General features: G+C 45.5%; 1 protein-coding gene across 1 annotated transcript in view; it reads left to right on the forward strand.

Annotated features, from left to right (window-relative positions):
* The window catches only part of Myo10 (myosin X), a 188,060-nt gene that overhangs the window by 43,930 nt on the left and 126,869 nt on the right, over positions 1–17,261 (forward strand). The window contains exon 2 of the mRNA XM_051182585.1: positions 3,924–4,022. Within this exon, the coding sequence (XP_051038542.1) occupies positions 3,924–4,022 (99 nt within the window). The remainder of the gene's footprint in view (positions 1–3,923; positions 4,023–17,261) is intronic.

The following is a 17,261-nucleotide window of genomic DNA, read 5'->3' on the forward strand; positions in this document are numbered from 1 at the left end:
TATATTGTGTATTAAATTATCAGCCTTATTTAACAATGTCAGACTATAATAGTTTACATATGGTGGGCAAAGTTTTCTTCCCTGCTCAGATTTGGATGGTCTGGTAAATGTCCGCTTGTGAACTTATTAAATCCAAGTGCTTGTGGGTGGCCTCTTGTAGACCTGGGCATATGCATCCTGCTGTGTTGCAACAGAAGGAGGAAGACTGGGGACTCCAGGGAAACCACCAGAATTGGTCTGTGCAAGAATATCCATTTCAGTTTTAGTTTGCAGTGCAGATTCTGTGAAAGGCCTGGGCTTATACATTTTCCAAGAACAAAGGGTGTTTTGAGTACTTTTTCTTTCCTCCTTGTGGAAGATAGCTGTTTGGTACAGACTTGGGGAAACTGGCAGGCTCAGGGGTTTGAAATCTCCTAAAGGCTCCTTATCAGCAGCACTTCACACCTGCTGAAAAGACCTTTGGACACAGAGCTAAGCTGTGTGTTTGATCAGGTAGCAGGGAGCAAGTGTCAACAAAAGGGCTGTGGAGAGCTTCTAGAGGAGGCAAGGAGACTCAGACAAGACTCTAAGGCTAAGAAACTGCACACGGAGTCAAAGTATGTTCCTTGTGGCCTCAGGAAATTTATATTAACCCTCACCTGTATGGGCATATGTGTGAGTGTGTGTAAAAGCCAGTGGTCAGTGTTGGGTGTATTCCTCAATCACACTCCACATTTTTTTTCCTAAGACCTCTCTCACTGAACCTAAAGTTCATCAGTCACTTTACACTAGCGGGCCAGCAAGCCCCAGGGACCTTCCTGTTTCCACTTACTGTCAACACTGCACCAGCACTGGGTTTGAAGTTGTATGCCACTGCACCTGGCTTTTTGCATGCATTCCAGGGCTCTGAACTCAGCATGTCTGGCTTTCATGGCAAGCACTTTACCAAATCATCCCCCAATTCCCTGAGCTAAACTGATGTTAATTTGGTAATTTATAACCCAATTCTTCCTTTTTACTAAGTAGACAAAGATAATCAACTCGGGTATGGACCTGTGAGTTTCTTTTTGTTGAAAGTTAAATGCAGGTGAGAGTCATGGCACTCACTTGTGTTTCTGGGGTGAATATGAAAATTAATTATTGTTTCATATTTTAACCTTAGTGAAAAGTCTTGTATAGCCTTGGAAATCTCTCTCTCTCTTTCCCTCCCTCTCTCTGTGTGTATGTGTGAATGCATGTACATGCTCTATATGTTTATGTGCATGTGTGTACATATCTATATACACGTGTGTGTATACATACATGTGTGTATATGTGCATGAAAGTTTGGAGGTCTTTCAAAACTTTCAAGCACTGAAGTCTGTAATGCACAGATTATAAAGAATGAATAAAGGCATTTAGGCCCTTGGAAACCGTTTCCTAGAATTTTGTGGTTAGGGTATGGAGTGACATTTGAGAGAACGGTCTTAGCGGATGTCTGAGGTAAATGTTCCTTTTGGAAGCAGCTGTTTGCTAATAAAGAAATCAGGACTGACAGCCCTAATGTCACTCTTTCCATGTGTTCCCAGTGTCTCGGCCCAAAGCGGGAGTCAGAGGGACGTGACAGGCCTGAGGGGAAAAGGAACTTGGCCCAGTTGGCCCATGTGTTCTTTAAATAGTCTTCAGGATAGAAGTGGGACACTTCATATTGGTGCTTGATGCCATTTTTTATGGAGGGTTCCAGTCCCGGGTGGGCAATGGCTAATGAACTGTGTATGGAACAAATGACTTAAAATGCGGCAAGATGGCATCCCTGGGGAATCAAGTGTGTCAGGCAGTGGGCAATGGACTTTGTCTCTCGTATGTCCTTTGGCCACCTTGATCTAAAAAATGCTTGAACCTCCTGAACATGTGTTCCCTTCTCACGGGGACTGCTCGTTTAGCGTGACAAGCCAAGCTGGCCTACCTGGGGTCCTGAGAACAGTGTTTGCAGCAAAGGCTTTCAGCCCTGGTTGATGAATCTTAAATAAGGTCTCATTTGTGTGAAGGGAAGAAATATGTCAAACTTACATCTCTAGAATTCCCTCTTTACGAATGAGCAAGAGAAAATAATCCTATATATGTTAGGTGTATAACTTCCCACTTAAAGTGATCCCTATGTTGTTTTTTAATTGCTGAGGGATGATTTCTGAATGTATTTGGTGTATGATCCCCCCCCAGAGTAATATATTTACTTCTTTTATGGGGGAAATTTTTTCTTAATTAATTTTGTAGTTTAATATACAAAATCCCTACCCCGGCATGGCAGGGGAGGGTGGTTAGGGTGCATGTAAGTGGGCAGCGAGGGTAAAGTAAGGTAGAGAGGGAGGGAGGGAGAGGGAACTGGGATCGACATGTAAAATAATAAATTAAATAAAAAAAATCTCTTGAGATCCTCAATAATTTGGGAAGTATTGAGACAAAAATGCTTAAATGTTTTTGTCTGAAAGTTTTGTGCCACACAGGGCTGTTATAGTTAATAAAACAGACACAGGGCTGGAAAAAAAACAAAAACAAAAAACCAAAACCCCCACCCCAGCTCACCACCCCCTCCTCTGCCCTCACCCCCATCCGCCCCCTTTCTACTCCCTAAATGGCGATTCTTTTGGTTTCATCTCACACATGGACAATTTATTTTAAGGAGACAAATATCACCAGTGTGAAGGGGCATTAGAAATTTAAGCGGTTTGGGCTGATGAGACAGCTCAGTGGTTACAAGCATGCACTGTTCTTTAGTGGACCCAAGTTCAGTTCCCAGCAACTTCTTCAGAGGGTCACAACCTTCCCTGTAACTACAGCTGCAGGGGAGCTGACCCCTTCTCCCGGCCTTTGAGGGTACATGCACCCAAGTGCACATCACTCTGCACATGTGCATGTAATTAGAAATAGAATGCAATTAAAACCAAAAAAAAAAAAAAAAAAAAAAAAAGTCGAAATTGGGAGGGGTAAGTCATGACCTCCTCGGGCCACTGCTTAGGCCACGGTCATTTGTTTGGCAGGGCAGTAAAAAATGGAAGTGAGATCAGTGTAGAAGAGAAACATGTCCAGTGTGAAAGCATAAGCTCCAGAAGCTATAATTCTTGGGCTGCAGCCTTTTAGGTGTCTAGTGAGTTCCTAGCAAAGCTCTCACCAAAAGACTAAGTTTACTGAGCAGTTTAGTCTCTCTTTTTGAAGATTCCTGTTGGCTTGTTGAATTTTAGCACAGATAGTGCCAGTGGAATGAGTTAACGTTCCTTAAGCAGACACATGTGAAGCATGACCCGAGAAGGTGGAAAGCACTAGATAATAATGAGACAGTGGCCTGGATAGGAGTGTGGCCTCCAGGTTCAAGTCTTAGTGTGTTTGGCAAGGTACTTATTTGTAAGCTGCCTCAGTTTCTCCTTCTGTGATGTAGGGGTGATGATAATTCCTGCCTCCTGGGTGCCAGGAGCCAAATGAGGTCATTTGGGTGTGCCATGTGCACCACAGGGACATGGGATGCCATCGTCTTTGCTTTGTCTGCCTGGTGGGACTTGTCACACATCCAGGAATTGAAGAAGGCTGTAGATAAACTCTCTGTGATCACTTCTTTTGCATGAGAAAGACATTTGCTTTTCATATAGATTAGTCTTAAGATGTTATTTATTTATATATTTATGTGTATGGGTGTTTAGCTGCATATGTGTCTGTGCACCATGTGTCTGGTGCCTATAGAAGCCAAAAGAGGTCATCAGATTCCCTGGAACAAAAGGTTGTGGGCTACCACCTGAGTGCAGGGAAGTGAGCCTAGGGATCTGGAAGAGCAGCCAGCACTCTTATGTGTTGAGCCCTCTCTCCAGGTCCTACACTGGCTTTTTAAAGCTCTATAGGAGTTGTGGTAATTTTGAGAGTGTGTCTTGTGACAGAATACCATTTGAACTCATAATTCAATTTTGTTTTCTTTCTAGGGAACACGGGTCTGGCTGAGAGAAAATGGCCAGCATTTTCCGAGTACTGTAAATTCCTGTGCTGAAGGTGTCGTGGTCTTCCAGACAGACTATGGGCAGGTGAGAACAAGTTCCCCAGTGCTTGCTGAGGTCCACAATCCACTCTGTTTCACCCATGGGCACTTGTGGCTCCTCTACACAGGCATACACATAGACAAACACATACAGACTCTTTCCTAAGTGGTAAATCAGAACTCAGGAGGGCATGGCATTCGGAATGTATACATTGCATATGATGAGAATGACACCATCCTTACAAAGGGAGAGCAGCAAGAGTCCCAACTAGTTCGGGGTAGAAGGACACAGCAGTTAGTTGCTGGCTTTCCTTCCTGGGTCCCCTTTCTACCTCAAGAATAGCTAGGAATACAGCCCAATACAACACTGAGATTTTAGCATACACTCTTATGGGTTCGTTCCTAAGGTGATTGCATGGTTCTTGAACATGAACTTTACAGATGACATTGTGTTGCCGGGTTAAAAGATGGGACATGCCCAGTAGAATCTATGAGCATACCTCAAAGGATTGATGTTTAATGATCGCTTTTCTTATCCTTGACTCTTGAAACCCATAAACTTCCAAAGTGTCATCCCTGTGGTCATTTGGCAAGGCTGGACACCACAGACAGCTGCTTTTAAAAACAGCAGGAACCTATTCTCACAGTTCTTGAGGCAAAAAGGTTCAAGGTCAAGGCCCCAGCTGGGTCAGTGTCTGGGGAAGCTTCTACTTCCTGGTTCACTATGGTCTGGCTTGTTGTGCCTTCAGGCGGTGTGAGGCCTCAGATAATGTTCTTGAGTCTCTTTTATAGGGGTAATAACCTCTTCCTGAGGACCCCACCCTCACCACACTAAGGCTCCACCTACTGATGACCATATACTGAGCATTAACTAGGGTTAAGATTTGAATGTATGCATTAGTTTAGGGGCCATGTACTAGCATTCAGCCTATAGTTTACAACAGATTGAAATACTGTCATGTTCATCAAGAGTCTAGGGTACTGGTGTTCTGGTCACTCAGAGCTCTGACCTTCATGGCTTAAGGATCAACATGACTGGAGTGATGGGGAATGAAGACAGACACACATGCAGAAAAGCTAGGATGGACACGGTCCATGGGAATCGCATGGAAATGTGCCTGCAGCAGCCAGGAAACTCAGTGTTGACCTAGGAGGCAGGTTGGCTAATCTGGGGAGATAGGATCTCATTAGGGGAGTGGTCTCAGGCTGCAGTCACCCTTGAGGAGGAAGCCATGGTTGATATTTCATGCACACATTGTCAGCATTGGAACTGAGACCAAGGGAAGGAAGTCATCTCCATGCCCCTGAGCCATGGGTCTGAGGTGTTGGGGTCCTTAACTTGACTGTGCTCATGTCACCAGTCCACCAGGACTTCATCTGCTCCACACAGATTTGAAACATGAAGCCACCATTTGCTTGCTAATTTGTGTTGAAGGTTCGTTCTCTGAGGTCTGAGGTGGAAGGGCTGCCTGGTCAGTCTAAACTTCACAGGGATGACCCACTTGGTGAACTTTTCTCGAATCCTGGATTCGTAAGCAGTCCAGACTGGACTATTTTCCAGCCTTGTTGCTGTCTCATCTGGAGTCTCAGATGGACTCTCATTGTTTACCAGGGGAAAGGGGCAAAGATACCACTTATCTGATGACCATCATCAGCATGGGCATTGCCGTTGCCCAGTTTAGTTGCCTCCCAGCCAGCATCTGGTAGTATATTGTGATTTGTCAGCCAAGAACTAAGTCAATGAAACCTGCAGGAAGGAAGGGCACCTCTGAAATGTTAACTTTACTTGACAGGACTGGTCGGTGCCTTTCTGTCTCTCCATTGCTGTCTCTCCGTTGCTGTTTGTCTTCCTGTTGCTGTTTGTCCATTGCTGCCTAGCTTCCCTTCCCACTTTCCCCAATGAGTGCTCAGTTTGCTTTCAAGCCCTGTGAGCTCTTCTCTGTGTGATGTGAAAAGGGAAAACAGCATGCTATTAACAAAACTATGTTGCTGAAAGCTCTATAAAATAAATATTATTACCATCCTTTTCTTATTCTGTGTTGTTTTGATTACAAATCAGCTTTTTTTTAAGTTAATAAATAGAATCATGATGAAAACATGTTATTTGGGCTGGAGAGATGGCTCAGTCGTGAAGAACACTGGCTGTTTTCCTGAGGACGGGAATTTGGATCCCTTGCACTCATATAAGGTGGCTTGTCACCACCTGCAACTCCAGTTCCAGGGAATCCAGCGCCCTCTTCTGGCCCCTGAGTACTCCCCCCCCCCACACACACACAATGTGCATGCACATCAGCCTTTGAAAGCACTGTATCCATGCTCCATTGTGCACTTCAGCGGTTACATAGTTCACATTCTGTGGCCTATCTTCGGAACCTTTATTCTCACAACACTGGACTCTCGGTGTCCACACACACACACACACACACACACACACACACACACACACACACACACACACTGCTCCTCTCTATCCCCGGTCTCTGGTGAGCCACTTTACTTCTTTCATCTGATTTTTGATAACTGCTTCCTTTGAGTGGCGCTGTCTATCATCTGTCCAGGTTCTTCCACTTTAATGCCCTGTCCTGCCTATCCTGTTTTTGGTCCCAGCTCACTTGGGATGACTCTGACTTCCAGTGCTGTTGCTGTGAATTGTGGTCACAGCCTGTGCCACATGAATCCTCTGCTGGCCCAGGTGGGTAGGTGGCGGCTCTCAGTGGCTAGATAGTGGAATGGGTGGCCAGGTTGCTTGTAACAGTATTTATAGAGCGTGGGCTTAGCAGGGACTAAACCAGAATAATGTGTACCTAAATTAAAAAGACAACACAGAATCCTGACCTCTAAATCTGCAGTTGGTTGTTGAATATATGATTTATGTTATCCAGTCTGTCACTCCAAATATAACATGTGTAATTAGCCTGGTGTTTTGTGTAGGAATTGCAGGGTTCCCAGTGTGGGAAAGGCGAGGCACCACTCAAAGGACTCAAAGGACAGATTCAGACTTGGGCCAAGAACCAATAAAGGCTGTCGAAGCAGCACGCAGCCCATAGCCTGATGCTCACACCTTCAACCACACACACACAGAACAGAGCAGACAGAAGGCGGGGGAGGCTGTAAATTCTCAAAGCCCACCCCCCCAGTGACATGCTCACTCCAGTGCTCTTCCCAAAGGCTCCTCCCAAAGATGCCTAAATGGCATCACCAAATATTCGAGAGGCCCGAACCTAGGCAGCAGGGTCATTTCTCTTCCACGCCACCCTGGGTCCCTTGGATGGCAATCTCTGAACAGTTTTGTAAGAGGGGATTTAACAACACGTAACCATCTCTTTTTCTGCAGAGGACAGACGTAGCCGAGACCATCCCCCTGAGAGCATGCGAGCGTGCACTGGGCTCTGTGTCTTCTAGAACATGCCTGAGGTGTACAGACAATCGCAAGGGCACCCTCCAGAGAAGTATAGAAATGAGCAATACATTCTCAATTAGATTTTTCACTAGGGGAGATGGGAATACTGCAATACTGCATTATCCTTGTCTAGAGAATGTCTGATTTCATTGCTCTGAAATATCAACTTACTAATTGTACTTTAAGGGTTTGCTTGTTGTTGAATTTACTTCAGTCAACTTCATCAAGGCAATTAGTGCGTGCAAGGATTACAATGCTTTTCTGCCTGACCTCTATTTATCCTGGGTCTTCTAAGATATTTACTGGCGGGGAATATAATTACCCAAAATCTACAAGTCAGTGCCCTCTCTCATCTCTTTTTCTGTTGATTTCCAACAAGTATAATTAGATTTGGTTTAAAAGGTCATTCTCGCTTGATTACACCGTCAGGGGAAGCCATTAGGGTCTCTGCCTTGTCTCTACCCTGACAAAGACTTCTGCCAGTCATACTGATTTCTAATGATCACACTCCCATCACAGCCAGCTCTAACCTGACGGTTTGACCTTCTAGGTTGCCCTGATGTATAGTTAATGCTATGGACCTAATTCTGTGTGCAACCTACGAATGAGCTAATTAGTGCAGTGACCCTTCAAGGTTGTTTTATTTTTATTTTTTGCTTTCCACCCTAGCTGCTTTTCTGTTGCTCCACCCCCTCCCGAAACTCTTTTTTTAATTCATTTACTTTTATTTCATGAGCTTTAGTGTTTTGCCTGCATGTATGTCTGTGTGAGGGTGTTGGGGCCTCTGAAACTGGAGTTACAGACAATTGTGATCTGCCATGTGGGTGCTGGGAATTGAACCCGTGTCCTTTGGAAGAGCAGTCGGTGCTCTTAACCGCTGAGCCATCTCTCCAGACCTCTCCTGGAACTCTTTTGTCTTCATCTCATTTATAAATGTCCTGTGTCCTCTGAACATGTTGTGAACATGGGTAGCTTCTGACCTCTTCACTCCTGCTCTTCAGTGAAATGCCTGTATGTGCTCCTATCTCCAGGAGAGATTCCCCCAGGCCTGTGGAAAGCTGGACCCAAGCAAGTAGAGCAGCCCATAGTATGTCATCTGACAGAGCTAGCCCTGCAGGTCCCTGGGACTGGACAGCTAGAACTCTGACTTTAGTCCTAGGTAGTCAGAAGTCAGAAGGAACTGTGCAGTTCTTTAACACTTAGGCTGCCTTGTCATCTCTGAAGCTCAGGAACACCCATGCCTTTGACAGCCAGGAGGCTTTGTTCCTAGCCTCACATGCTAGGCCAGCTGTCCAGACACACAGCTGTCTTGATGGAGTGTGCAGCTTGAGAGAATGAGATGTCATGGACCATCTCCTTTTACTGCTGGGATGGGAAGTAGGGAGTGGCTGCTGCTGGTACACACATTCCCCCCCCCCCCAAAGGTATCTTGAGAAAAACTGATGGCTATTGAATTGTGAAGCAGGAGGGAGGCTTGCCAGGAAATAGCTTAAAGATGGAGGGAAAGGAACAACATCTATGTTATCAAAGTAAAAATGTTAAATTGTATCATTAGGATGCCAAGACTCTAAAATCCAAATGCTGGACAAAGAAGTAAGGTTCTGCGATTTCATCTAGGTCAGCTGTAAGTCCCTGGCTTTTATATAGTCTTAAAATTGTGTTGTGTGGGGGGGGGGTGGGGAGGGAGAGGGAAAGAGGGAGAGAGAGAGACAGACAGACAGAGAGACAGGGACAGGGGACAGGGACAGGGACAGAGGGAGACTTTGAGGCAGGGTCACTTGTTGGTCAGTAACTGCCACACAGCCCCAGCAGGCAGGCCAGTGACTCCACACAGCCTTGTTTCTCCCTTTCCAGTGCCTGGGTTACAAATGTAACAAATGTGCCCTACACCAACGCTGTGTTTTCCCCACATTGTGCTGTTATGTCCTGGACATGCCCATCCTTGGGATGGATTGAAACTGCAGCCCTGGAGCCAGAGGTCTGTTCTCTGGAGATCCAGCTCTGGTGGGACTCAATGCAATGCATTCCACTCACTTGGTCTTGGGCTTTGTTTTTGTTCTGTTTTGTAAGTTTTTGCTCTGAGTGCCATGTGATGGAGACTTTCTACCTGTCTCTCAGGGATTTAGTTTGCCATCCTGTGGCTCAAAGATGAAGAGGTAAATGTTTCCATTAGTTTTTGCTCTTGGATTATAGGAAAACAAAAGGTTTTGCTTGGTTCTTATTAGTATACTTTATTCCAGAAAAAAACATGTGTGTGTTCACTTAGATGCTTTGTGCTGTGTGGAAGCTCTCTCATTATAATATAGAGTAGAATCCTAGAGCAGGCTAAGCCTGTGCTGTCCCTTGACCTCCTGGGAGCCTGGTTCCTGCAGAGGTGTGTCTGCCCACATTCTAGGAAAAACATACCCACGTGAGCCTGTCAGATTCCTCCATCTGACTCAACTCTGCCTGACAGCAGCCCAGGTGTGAATCTTACCCTCCTCTCCAAAAGACTTGTCATTTGTGGATGTTACATCCTCTAGAGCCTGGCCTGTGGATATACTCAGAAAATCTGGAATAAATGATGCTCCTTTTGTAGTCAGCATGAAGCCAAACAAGTCATTAGAATGTTGTGTACTCCCTTAGATCTGTTACTGTGACATTTTGATAAAGAAGTTGTGGTTTGTTGTTGGTTTTTGTTGTTGTTTGTGCTTTGAATCTGTTGTCATTGAATCTGTTGTGTGTGAGTGTGTGTCTAGGCCAGAGGTCAAAGTTAGGTGTCTTCCTCAACTGCTCTCCACCTTAGTTTTTGAGACAGGTGCTCTCACTGAGTCGGAAGCTACTGACATAGTTATTTGGCTATGCTGACCAGCAAGCACCCAGGGTCTGTCTGTCTCTGCCTGCCCAGAGAACCCGTGGTGTGCCTTTGCATTAGGCTTTTTGCACTGAACTCCATTGCAAGCATGTTATCCCGACCCAGGTCCCCAACCCCTGACCCTGAGCTCTTAATCAAGTGGTTTCTTGCTTTAGCCCTTCAAGTACTAGGGTTTGTGTGTGTGTGGTGTGTGTGTGTGTGTGTGTGTGTGTGTGTGTGTGTGTGTGTGTGTGTGTATAAAACTCAGGTAGTCTTTACTGGCTGAGCCATCTCACCAGCCCAATGTTCTCAGTCTTAAAAGACCACAGATACCAGAAGCAAGAGCAGCATGTACAAGAATCATAGGGCGGAGAGGAGTTCACCATGTAAGTTCTACCCAGGAAGTTTGTAAACCACACACATGCATTCAGAGGGTCAGAATTAGGTAACAGTATGGCAGGAATTCCCTTCTCTTGAGGGAATTATTTCATTTGATAGACTCCAGAAATATATAAACTGTTATTTTTCATTTCCTCCAGGAGGCATACTTAGTAGGTATTGAATTTTATTCAAAATCTTTCTTTCAAAGTCAGAAAGAATTGAACCTGAGGGTTGTAAATGGATCCAGAGCTTTTCTTTTGTCCCAACTGCCCAGCCCCAAATAATCACACAGAAGCTCATATTAATTACAAAATATTTGGCCTATAGATCAGGCTTATTACTAACTAGCTCTCACAAATTAACCCATTTCTATTAATCTATATTTTGTCACGTGGCTTATTCCTCTGGCAGCTGGGCTCGCATCTCTTTCAACTCTGTCCTCCTTTCTCCCTGTACCTCTGGTTGGCTTTCCTGCCTAGCTTTATTCTGCCTGGCTACAGGCCAAAGCAGCTTCTTTATTAACCAATGAGCAGAATACATATTCACAGCATACAGAAGGATTATGCTACAGCAGAGGGTTACTGCATTATATACTTGAGCAGCCACATTGAAACAAGAGCCCTTTCCAGTGATAAACACTTTCAGCCATGTTATTGTGCCAGGGAATATGGGGAGTGCCCCGTGTTGGAGGTTCTAGCTTGCCAAGGGCACAGCATTCTTTCTGCTCCCTTGGCTATTTCCATTGGCTTCCCTGATTTCTGGGATTGCTTTCCCATTCACTTAACTGAATTTACAATGAGTGGATTTGGAATCCTATTTACTTCCGGTCCTTGTCTTCCAGAAAAGGCTTTTGACCTCCCAGCCTAGCTCTTTTTGTCTGAGCATCTGGGCCCCCTCTGCCTGCCCTCCTAGTGGGAAAGAAGATGATGAGGTCTCTGATAGCAGTATTTACTGGCTTGGGTGAAGACTGAGCAGAACACACACACATTAAAGAGAGAGCAGATGTCCTCTACCTTGGGTCAGGACTTTTTTTTTCCCTGACACTGTGACCTGCTTTTCTTTTATAGACCCACTGAATACCTCTCTTCACCCCACCCCGAGGGCTTTGTCTTTTTTTTTTATCTGGGCTCAAGCATTCCTCTTACCTGCACTGCTCATCTTTGCTGACTTCTAGCATTGAGTCTGCTTGTGCTCCCAGTTACTGGGTCTTCTTACTCCAGGGGAGGTCTGCTGTATTCACAGCTCTTTCCGGTGACCAGAGTTTCCTGGCCTTGCAGAGCTAGTGCTTAGGTACAAAGAGAAAGAGCTGATGTCTGCTGACGATGAACTCCATGGTTGTGTTTGATTTGGGGGTTCACATAGGAAGTTAAGCTGCTCATATTTGAAAATCACTGGGGTATTGTCTTGTATTCTTGGTATCCATGGATGTTGAAATCATCAGTCAAACAATGATAGATGCAGCTTAGACCAAGCTGTAATTTAGGACTGATGGAAACACAACAGGAAACCAATCAAATCAAACCCGTTCTTTGTATGTGAATATTTAAATAAGAAATATACCTTTGTTATGCATATCAGCTTGTGAGAAATGTATGAGATGGCCTTATTTGGATCATAATCAGCTCAGAAATTATTTATGGGAATTAGACACAGCATCATTTAATGCTGTGTGGGATTTCAGTAGAATAAGTAGAAAAAGTTGGTTAAATTCTGGAGGTTATCTGTTTGCATATGAGTTGCATTCCATTCCAGAAATTAATTTATAAGCCTGTTATTTGGAACAAGATTTTCCAAAGACTCTTGGTATCCATGGCTAATTGATTATCCATTCTATCCACAAAGATCTGTTCTGGAATCTATAATGCACCAGAAGGCTAGATGATGCTAATTCTCTATTGTGGGATTCTGGCTTTAACCATCTTCAGAGTTCCATCCCAGAATGCCTCAGTGGTGACTGAAGAGGATCATTCTTCCTTGAGATTGCCTCCCCTCCCCTCCCCTCCTACAGGTCATTGCAGGACGAAAAGGAACCAGTGCTAAGCTGTGTGCTTCTCACGGGTGGTAAGGATAAGGCCTTGCTCGCCAGGATTGGTATTGCGTGTGGGTGCAAGGAAGTCAGTGATATTTGCCTAGCAATGTCTGCCTGCTGGGACCACAGTGTTGCTGTTCTACTGTCGACCAGCTCTCTTGTTTCCTTCTTTTGCTGTAATAAAATAGTCTGACACAGAAGCAACTTCAGGGAGAAAATGCTTATCTCCCAGTTCAAGGGGCAGTCTGTCAGGACTGTCTAAACCTGAAGTGGTTAGTTTACCTTGCATCCTCAGTGAGGAAACAGAAGGCTGAATGCATGCCGATACTCCATTCATTTTCTCTGTCCAGTCCAGTTCCCAGCCAGGAAATGTCACCACCCACACTGCCTCATGCAGTCAAGACAACCCTCCCTCTGCAACTATGCCTAGAGTCTCCCGGTGACTCCCGATTCTGTAAGCTGATGGTTAGCACTGACCAACACACTCAACATGTGTTAATGAGAAGGAAATTGACCTTCCCTAGGTCAGTTTCCAGAATGGTGGTGGGGCTGCCACCCACAGCTGCCAGCCCTAGTGAGGCCTCTGCTTGCTCATGCCATCTCCCCTCCTCTTCTCTCTCTCTGTAACATGTGTAAGAGTGTTTTTGCCTGCGTGTATATATGTGTATGTGGTGCCGGCGGACACCAGAAGAAGTCATCATGTCCCTGGAACTGGAGTTACCAATGGTTGTGAGCAGCCAAGTGAGTGCTGGGAATGGAACCCAGGTCCTGTGTGAGAGCAGTGAATGCTCTTAACCTCTGAACTATTATTCTCCAGTCCCATCTCCTTTTCACCCTTTCAGATCAGCCCATTGGCAGGAAGGAGCTCACACTTTGTTGCAGTTGGTGTTACAGTTCCCACTCTCTTAAATCTCCTTTGTTCCTGCGATTCTCAGCTGAACTGTACTTACCTGGTCATCAGTCAGATGAGTTATACTGATATTTCTGAGAGAAGTCCGTGCCCCCCCAACCCCCCACTTCCCCCAACCCCCCCCCCCCCCCGTCTCCAAGAGAGGGAGAAGTTTGGGGCTGGATGGACTGCCCTGCAAAGAAGACCTATGGGGACTTAAAGACGAGGGAGGGCAATACCTTCTAACAGGGCCCTGTTCCGGTGGTTCCAGTGTTGAAACTCTAACAACCAGGGTGATGATTTCTGGAGCTGAGGCCTTTAGGAGTCCTCGGTAGGAATTTGTGTCCTTAGAAATGAGGCCCATGTGAACTTCCTTGTCTTTCCTGCCTTCCGTTTTGGACACACAGAAAGCAGCCCTCACCGGGTGTGGGAGCTGCCACCACCTGTATGTATATATTTTAGCTTCTAGCATAGTAAGAAATACATTTTCGCGATTGATCAGGCACCAGCCATTGTAATTTCTTACAGTAACTAGAAAAGACAGAGGCTGCCTGGTTTCTTACCTCTTTCAGTGCAGGCTGGATGGGAGTGCAGGGTAAGTGACAGGCTGCCAAGGTAAAGGAGAAAGAAAAGAAGTTCATGCCTTTTATGTCTGTCCTGCACATTCTTCAAGAACAGCCGGGCTGAGGTGGCACACACCTTTAATTCCAGCACTCGGGAGGCACAGGCAGGCAGATCTCTGTGAGTTCCAGACTAGCCTGGTCTGCAGAGGGAGTTCCCACACAGGCTCCATCGAAAGCTATACAGAGAAACCCTGTCTCAAAAACAAAACAAAATAACAACAAAAAGAACGTTTTATACTGAACTCAAGACTTTATTTTAAACTATCCAATTGTGTTGCCTTTGTCAAACTAACAGGCATCTAAGAAATCAAACTGATAGTCACTTCTGAGGGACTGACTTTCCTAAAGTCCCTAGAAGCTTAGTCTATCTGCTTATGTGGCCATCAAGGCTGCATATGTTATTGAACACAAATTAAAACTTGAGTTTTTAAAACTGTGACATCTAGCTTTTTTTGAACACAGCTGTTAGTACTGAAGCGACAGATGCCAGGAAGACAGCATTACTGAACTTTATGCTTGCACAATCACTCCCATGTTTGAGTGAACAGGAGCAGCAAGTACAGCCCTCATCATGCACACCCCCACTTTAAACAGCCTAGAAGTTGAGAATGTCTTTCAGATTTTTGAATGTTAGGAAGAAGTCAAGGAAGAATATTTAATGTCATGCAATTATGTGGAATCGAGGCTTAATACAGTTATATTGAAACAGGATGCTGGCCACTCTTTGGCTTGTAGTCGGCAAGGGCGTTCCCACTGCAGCAGGTCTGGGGCTGAGCCTCACTGAAGCATCGGCCCCCTGGCTCACTGCAGAAAACCTTTGCCAACCTCAACTAGATGACCATGGTTTACAGTTGTTTCTGATTCGATGATATTTGGCTGCAGGGGCCTTCCAGTGTTTCCCATCCTGGAACACATCGGAATCACTCGAGAGAGTATTCTAAATGAGATTCTGGTCCATTGAGCTATTCCCAATGGCTGGCCTCCCTGCATGGGAAGCCAGGAATCCATCCGAGTCCAGGACTGCCAACCAGCCTGAGCCGACCTGTGAACTCTAATAGGCTACTAGTACATCCAGCCATTGTGAGGCTGCCAACTTTCCTTTTATTCTTTTGAGGGAAAAGGCCTTGGCCAAGAGGGAAAAGGTGGTTTGAGGCAAAACTCATGTTCCTTGGTCTGGGGACATGGCTTAGTGATTAAAGGCCCTGATACTAAGCTGTACAGCCTAAATTTGATCCCTGTAACCCACACAGTAGGAGAGAACCCATTCTTGAAAGTTACCCTCTGACCTACATATATGCACTGTGGTGCCTTGCGCACACACACACATTACATAAAATCTAATCAGTCAATCAATCAAGGAACCCCCCCATTCCTCTGACCTAGTGCTGTCAACGTTGAATTAGAATCAGAATTTCACAGGAAGCTGTACGCCCACTGGGTCATGGGCTTCCACTGACAGTTTCTGATTCAGCAAGTCTCTAATGGCACTTGAGCACTCACTTTCTGACAGGTCCCAGGAGCCCTGCTGACCTGGAAGCCACACTTTGAAAACATTTGTAGAGCGTGGCAGGGTGTGGGTTTGGTATCTACCATCCACTTCTTTTTTCCTTCTCAAACCCACGTTCTGAATAAGAGTGACTGGCATCATCTTCCTACCAAAGGGTGGTCTTTGAAAACAGAGGTGGTCACTCTCACAGGTCAAGCCCCTCTTCAACCGCTACAGCTCCAAAGGAGCTATTCTTGAACAGGGTCAGAGACAACATGAGGTCTAGAGGCCAATTTTTAATGATAATACCTGCCAGGGTCTGTAGCCTCTCCCATCCCCCAGAGCTGGGTGGAAAGTCACTCCCAGTAATAGCAAAAGTGGAAGAAGCCTGTGCAGTGTGAGTTCCAGCCTAACACATTTCCAAGGAAGATTTATGCCTTCTTGAAGTATTTACAAAACAGGCCCATTGTGCTGCTGCATGAACCTTGACCCTTGGGCTTATTATTATGAACAAGTAGTTCAGTTGTTAGCTCACTGATGACCACATGACGCTAACTCATAGTCCTCATTCACCAAGTGAAGTGCTAAAGCCTGAGAAGGAGACGATTTCTCTTTTTGGAAGCTGTTGTCAGAGAACCCGTTGTTAGCTTTCTGTCGGATAGGCTCTTTTTGGCTTTGCAGGGTTGATTTTGAGGGAGCGTCTTACAATGTAGCCCAAGGCACATCCTCTCAAGGGCTGCGTTCAGGGTGTGTGCCACTCTGCCCACTCTGGTGCATTTGTCTCAGGGTGAAACATAGCCGCTGTTGCCTAAGAACAGTAAAGGCAGTGAGAATAGGTGAGAAATGAAGCCCCAGCAGGAAATGTAAAGACACTCAGAGTCGGCCCACCTCCACAGTGGGTGCATTCCATCTATTATTCTATCCCAGTCCCAGATCCCATCACCAAGTCCCACCCACTCACCCCACCCTGCCTTAGGTCAAGAGTTCCCCACCAAAGGATCAAAGACACCCCTCTCCCCCTCTTGCTTTGCTTGAGCGATTCACTAATACCTTTAAGACATTCTGAGAAAATTGCTCCATTTATTTATTTGTTTGTTTTTATTTATTTTACATCCCAACTACATCCTTCTCTCCCCTCATATCCCTCCCCCTCTTCGCCTCCCCCTCAATCCACCCTTCCTCTATAATCCCTCAGCAAGAATCAGGCCTCCCATGTTTGGCCTTGGGTCTCCGAACCTGCCTCTGTTAGTCACTGGATGAAGGCTCTGTGATGACAGCCTGGGTCCAATCAGTCCAACCACAGAGGATGGTTCATTCAGGTTGCTATAGAATACTACATGAGGTGGGACTGTGATGAGGGACAAATACACCAGGTGGACAGAACTTAAGTGGGAAGGGAGTGGAGAAAGGGAAGGAAGAGGAGGGAGAGAAGAAGGAGAAGGAGGGGGGGTTGTGTGATTGAGCATCCTTTGGGTATATGCCCAAGAGTGGTATTGGTGGGTCTTGAGGTAGATTGATTTCCAATTTTCTGAGAAATTGCCACATTGACTTCTGAAGAAATGGCTCCTTTTGAAGAGGACTTTCTTTGGAATTTGGTTTTAAATTATCCCTGTGTATACATTTTTCACAAGCTTGTTTAAGATG

The sequence above is a fragment of the Phodopus roborovskii genome, unplaced genomic scaffold (genome assembly GCF_943737965.1).
Source record: "Phodopus roborovskii unplaced genomic scaffold, PHOROB, whole genome shotgun sequence".
Taxonomy (NCBI): Eukaryota; Metazoa; Chordata; class Mammalia; order Rodentia; family Cricetidae; genus Phodopus; species Phodopus roborovskii.